The sequence below is a fragment of the Diadema antillarum genome, unplaced genomic scaffold (assembly GCF_040938485.1).
Source record: "Diadema antillarum isolate AM-2024a unplaced genomic scaffold, OU_Dant_1.0 seq00000776_RagTag, whole genome shotgun sequence".
NCBI classification, from domain to species: Eukaryota; Metazoa; Echinodermata; class Echinoidea; order Diadematoida; family Diadematidae; genus Diadema; species Diadema antillarum.
Window position 1 is genome coordinate 180571 of NW_027271665.1, and position 6325 is coordinate 186895.

The 6325-nt window shown below is 40.1% G+C and overlaps 1 protein-coding gene across 1 annotated transcript; it reads left to right on the plus strand.

Annotated features, from left to right (window-relative positions):
- The first annotated feature begins 2188 nt into the window (after window positions 1-2188).
- Window positions 2189-6325, plus strand: LOC139738970 (uncharacterized). The gene is made up of 3 exons (XM_071649587.1): window positions 2189-3099; window positions 4686-4851; window positions 5674-6325. The coding sequence occupies exons 1-3, from the start codon at window positions 2611-2613 to the stop codon at window positions 5997-5999; spliced, it is 981 nt and encodes a 326-aa protein (XP_071505688.1). The 5' UTR covers window positions 2189-2610; the 3' UTR covers window positions 6000-6325.

Consider the following 6325-nt stretch of genomic DNA (forward strand, 5'->3'; position numbering starts at 1 on the left):
ATGGAGGATTCAGATTTAACTTTTTGTGAGATACCTGAAAACCACTTATCCCATATTATAGAACATCCGATTCTAAGAGCAGTTCAAAGTTTATTTGATGAAAATCGGTTTTAAGATGGTTGAAATATCCCAAGCAGAATTATAGCAAAGTGGTCGTAATAAAAGATGGGTCCCAACTCTTATTGGGAAGTCTTTTTTTTCTTTAGACTTATAGATCTTACAAGGGAAACTACTACCAATAGATATCAAGAAATTAACATATAGGAAGCGAGAATACAAACCTGAGTATCAAGCACTATATTTCATATCGAATCTTAAAGAGCCTCGCATAAAGCGTTAAAACGCTTTGGAAGAACACATATCGAGAACACGAGGGTCGTCAATGAGATAGCCTTTTGTCAAGGCCTTCTCGCCGTAACGGGCCAGCGAAGCGAGCCCAGCCGAGTGCGACACCTCGCGCAACCACACTCTACTGGGCTCTCTTCACCACACAGCGAGAGGGCCTTGACAAAAGGCTATCATTGAAATTTCCTTCAATGCGCAGACAGCTGCGCAGAAAATGATGACAACCTTAACGAGTGAGACTACTCACTAACAGGAAGTCTGCATGTAGACTCTTACGCGTATACTAGATCGAAAGCAAGAATACAAACCTGAGTATTAAGCACTACTATACAAATCAATTCTCAAATACCCTCGCATGAATCGTTAACCATCTTGGTCATTGGTAGAACACACATGTCATGATAGTTAAGGTACGGGATATCTACTACGAACGTCCCCGAGATTCTTTAGATGCGGAGATAGCTGCGCAGAAAATGATGACGGCCTTGGAGAGCGAGACTACTGAAAAAGGCTGCGTGTAGAATCGTCCATACTTACTCCTCTCCAGCGGCTCACATCGAAATCGTTCTCTCTGTAGCTCTCGCGATTCCCCCCCCCCCCGCTTTTGACTTTTCTCTTTGTCTACAACGTATTATGCTTGTACTACCTATTATGCTCTTTTTAAGACAAAGGGAAAAGCAAATCGAAAATTGGCAGGGTAGATGTCGTTGCGAAACCACGTTTCCCCATTTACGCTGTGTGAAAAATGAGAAGCCGTTTAACAATCGCTTTTCTGGACATGATGTTGTTACAGCCTTGAGGGTAAAATGGCGACCATCTAACGCCAACGCGTCACTTCTCTGACACTGCACAATAATAAAGTCAAGTCATCACAACTCTTCTAAAAAAAAAAAACCAAACAAACGATGAATTCTGACTTTATTCCTCGAGCATCATGTGTTTGAATCTCTCGAGAAGTTTTCTACCACGTAGGCTTTCTGCATCATGCACACATTGATTTGCATTATATATATATATATATATATATATATATATATATATATATATATATACACATATATATATGTATAGATGATATTCTTGACATAGTGGTAGGTTGTTCTCGGTTCCGATCTTGAAATAGATTCCATCTCAACTCAGCTGACAAAGAACCCAGTTAAGCAATATCGGAGAATGCTATTTAGCCACTCGGACTATCGGTATAATTATAATCATCATCAGAAGGAGTGGCAAGACGTAATTTATTGTACGACGCAAGACGCATACTTGAAAGACTGAAAAACAAAACAAAACAAAACAAAACAATTGCCAAAATAATTACATCCATAGGCTATATATACCAACGCGAAGTAAGGCCTTCATCTACAAGTATATAGGGCTCTTCAATGAATCCATACCAACATATATGTTAAAGCTGGTTCACTCATGAAATCATTCTATAAGTAAATGAGATAGCTAACTATCCGACAGGCAGGTTGCCTGTCTCCGTTTTGTTTGTTTGTTTGTTTTTTGTTCTTCTTGTGTTGGGAATATTGTAATTTCTTTTGCAATCGTATAGGATCATCGGCATTGGACCCCCTTTGAAAGACGAGGCATTTATGATGACGTGTCTTGGGCGCGGTCACAAACAGCTGCTACCATGGGACTCGAACCAATGTCCAGTGATTGCTTGCTGGTTGTCTTATCCACTGAACCATGTACAACAGCTCCTCCTGTCCCCAACAACTCATTGTACATCAAATTGTTTCGCCAAGATTTCTTTAAGCCCAATGAGGTTACCCATTTTGCCTCATTGTAATTATTGTCAGAATTGATTTCCATTCGTAATATCCCCGCGCGGATTACGAGATAGGCCTACAACAGTATTTAAAGGAATAGTAAGTGCATTTCTCATAAAACATTTATCATGAAACGTTTAAAATATAAGTCACGTACAGACATTGAAATCGAGTAGGTGTAGAAATGCATGATGAGACAAGGAGGAGAATTGATTGCTATATTGGTTTACAAGTGTATCATTAATATCCAGAGAGCAATATGTAATGATTGATGTATGGAAAGTGACCACCTCTTTTGTTGACCTGTCATCTTCATGGTGTGCATAATTTTGCGTTTTCTCCGAAGCGGTGCTGTATAACGGCGACCATTGGCTTCGATTGACCATTTGATATTTCTTTACGGCCTACCATGTTGTAATGATGGTGTTTGGTTTCCTTTTTATCACAATTTTGATTGACACAGAATCTTCTTGCTGTCAGAGTCTCCATGGAAATGTTGCCTGGATCCAACACTGCGCAAGCGAAAGTGAAACACGGCCAACGGTCCAAATCGGGGTCTGACACTCACGCTGGGAAAAGAACTGCGTGTACCAACACCGGTGAGGCCTGTAAAGCACGGAAAGATTTAACAGCATCGGAAGGACACTACGAAGGGGAGGGGAAAACCAACCTACCACACCCTTCCACGCCCGACGAAACGTACGTCAATCGAGTTGTGCCTATCAGCTCCATCGACGGGTCTTCCGCTGACTGGCGTGGCGTTTACAGGGATGCTGAAACGCGGAGCAGTGTCAGCATTTGGAGCGTGTCCTCGGAAGATTCCTCGCCAGAACTTCAGGCCTCGACGTCCCCTGAGCAGGCCAGCGTACCCTGGCGCCCAAGCGATCACATTTTCAAAACTGTACCCGACAATCTGGATATATCAGGAGCCAGAGACGGGCCAGGCGACAACCAAAGGGGTAGTCTTAAATCGCAGGTGACTCATCCAGATGAAATCTTCAGAAAACGTTTTTAATGGACCAATTGTGCATTCAATGTATGAATTAGAATATGTAAAATGCAATTATTTTTTTTTTTACTTAACATTAGTTATAATGATATAGATATAAACTAGATTGAATAATGAAAATCCTCTAATTTCAATATTGATTTTGATTAAAAAAAAGAGGATTGGTATGAGCACGAAAATTAAAGAATAAGTTTACCTTCGTATACATGTGGATTGCATGAATGCCGCAATATTAGTAGAACGCATGAGCTAAAGTGAAGGTTTGAGGAAAATCGGACAATCCCTTCAAAAGTTATAAGTTTTTGAAGTTTCCATGCAGTCACTGCTGGATGAAAAGACTATCTCAGTTTAAGATGTCACATGCGTAGAACAATGTAAGGAAAATATAAGGAGAATTTCACAAAAGTATTTTTACTAAGAAGTGCACATTCCCTCGACTTGTCACAAGAGTAAGTTAAGGGTAATTATCATCCTGCTGCCTCCTAAATGAGGCAAGTCAATCGCTCTTTTGTTATATCAGAAAAGTGCAAATATGTTATTTTTCATATTTTCTTGTCGTTCCACACATGTGACATCACAAGCTGTACTATCTTCTCACCCAGAGATCGCGGCACTGAAGCTTCAAAAGTTCATAACTTTTGAACGGATTGTTCAATTTTCCCCAAACTTTCACTGATGTGTTCTATCAATATTTCTGCACTCTCTCAATTCATATATTAATGAAAGCGAACTTGTCCATTAACATGACATATTATCTGTTGTGTCTATATCTTATATGTATACAGCATATATACATAGACCTACACAAAAAGACGTTGCTCGTCTACAATAAATACTTACGTGTTATCTAAATTGCTTCCTCATGCCAATGTATTAAAAAAGGCAGAATGACAAAATATGTAAGAATCGAGAGAAAAAATATATAAGAGTTTCAAGACTCGATTTTTTTTGTGGGATAATGAGAATCTACTTATGAAAATAATATAAAAGAGCAAACAATTCCAAAAGGAAAGGAAAACATGTTTGAAAGTCTGTAATGAAATGGCTGAGTAATATCCAAAACAAAGTGGTCCTGATAAAAAATGGATCCCACCAATTATTTAGACCACTTTCTTATTCTTTGAAACTTCTGAATTATTGGTTACTTTACTCTAGTCTAGAAATATTCTGCCTGCTAGAAAGCTAACATTTTATTAAAACATGTTTTGCATTGTAAACATTTGAATGCGTACCAACCATCTTCCTTTTACTTGATGTGATGAATTTTTGTCATTAATTTCTGAATTTAGCACATCTTCAGCAAAACAGGAAGAGACACTTCTACAAGATTAAGAAAGGTCAAATTTCCACAAGTTATATCTCCAATACTGTTGTGCAGCTGTATATACTTAATATGTAGATGATATTGCTCGGTCGGGTTTCGTTTGCATTTTTTTTCTCACTTGAAAGCTACGGAATGGTATATGCCTGCTCCATTATGCAAAACTTTCGTATAAACATTATGTATGTGTATTATAAAATCTATACTTCTGTCTCCGGTCTGTATCTTAAAGAATGAACAGAGGTCGACAGACGGGTCAGACGTGATTGAATACTCCAACATGCAGGCGTTACTCGAAAGAGGAACATTCTCGCCACTGATGTCGGATCTCGACAAAATTCTCGATCGTCAAGAATCGAAGACGAATTCCTTATCGAGGTCCGATCGAGTTCTTTCAGGTTCGTACGCAAGCTAGATGTACTCTTCTGTCTCACCGATGGAAATACGAATTGTTACGTGCGGGAAAATCAGAATCATTTCCACTCCTCCATAAAATAATGATTATAAAACGCTTTGTTATATGGCTGTCAGTACATGGCACTTGCCACAAGATAAACATTTGCTCAAACCAGTAAATGGATCGTGCTTTACGTTGGATTAAGACATTTTGTTTTGATGAGAACAAATTTTCGAAGAAAAGAAAATCCATAGTGTACTGTAAAAACCTAATAATTTTGTATAATTCCTGGATGTCGATCAGCCCAACCAGGAAATTGATTTTGCCTAGGAAAATTCTGCTTGTAAGCTAGTCAACAAAAAGAAAGTTTTATCCATAGATTAAACCTGCATTCTGAAATAACAAATCATCTTTTGATTTCATACCAAGAACAATGCAGCGCAACGGACAATGCTCTTTGTTTACAATGATCGTTCTGAATTCAAGTGAAGATAATTATCTGCCAATATTGATAATCCCTCTTATTTTTTGAGCTGATATTCTCTAGGTAAAATTGTGTAATCAAAGAGTGTGTTTCTCCTGTTTTTGTATGTGCGGGATTGCCAAGTTACCCTCAATGACAACACTGTGTGAAGAATACTAAGCATGAATACAGTCGAGTTTTGCACGTTTAGTTGTTAGAGATATTGTCCTGGCCAACTGTTTACAGCATGATATGGTATGAAACGAAGAAATGACTCTCCAAGGTGCTGTTTTAGATTATCAATGTCTTATAGCTCACGAGAAGATTAAATGTTTATCATATCATTTCTGGCCCGTCCAGTCATTGGTGGAATCCCGTACGAGACATTTCCCAAGCCAACAGGAGCCGTAAACATCAGCCACGTGTATCTTGGCAACACTCTTCCCATGACACTCAGCCGAAACCCTCCCGCCATGGGATATGGTGCGAGGGATGACGCAGAATTTGGGGAGATTGTGCCTGTCACCCGAAGGGCTCCGAGACAAAAACCGGTGATGTCGGAGTATCGAAGCTACTACGAGATCGACGACATCGAACCGGGCAAGGGCTTCGAGACGTCGGCAGAGTTCAGCGGCATTGTCCTCATTGACGTCGACCCTGGGCGCCTGGATGAGAGCGAATGCTGAAAGGCATGCCATTGTCGAGTACAAGCGTGGTTTCGTGGATGAGACACCGACTATCAATTATGCAATTCCGGATTCGAGTCCCTGGCAGCGGCAGTATGTGGCCCTGCCAAAGACACTTCATCTTAATTGTCTTGTACTTCGCTGGGGGCGCTGAGACATAGTGACTAAGACTCCCAACTCCCAGTCGGAGGACCGGAGTTCGATTCCCGCCAAGTGTCCCTCTCGACGCAGGAGTATCAATGGGTACCTGGCAACGCTGGTGTAATGACAATGGCAGGGCTCTCTGGTAGAGCAATGGTAGCCCTGAAGAGGCTACCCTGGATAAA

Coding starts and splice junctions, on each gene's coding strand:
- LOC139738970 (XM_071649587.1), top strand. CDS start 2,611: ATGGAAATGTTGCCTGGATCCAACACTGCGCAAGCGAAAGTGAAACAC. Junction 3,100..4,685: donor GGGGTAGTCTTAAATCGCAG/GTGACTCATCCA, acceptor TGTATCTTAAAG/AATGAACAGAGGTCGACAGA. Junction 4,852..5,673: donor GTCCGATCGAGTTCTTTCAG/GTTCGTACGCAA, acceptor TGGCCCGTCCAG/TCATTGGTGGAATCCCGTAC.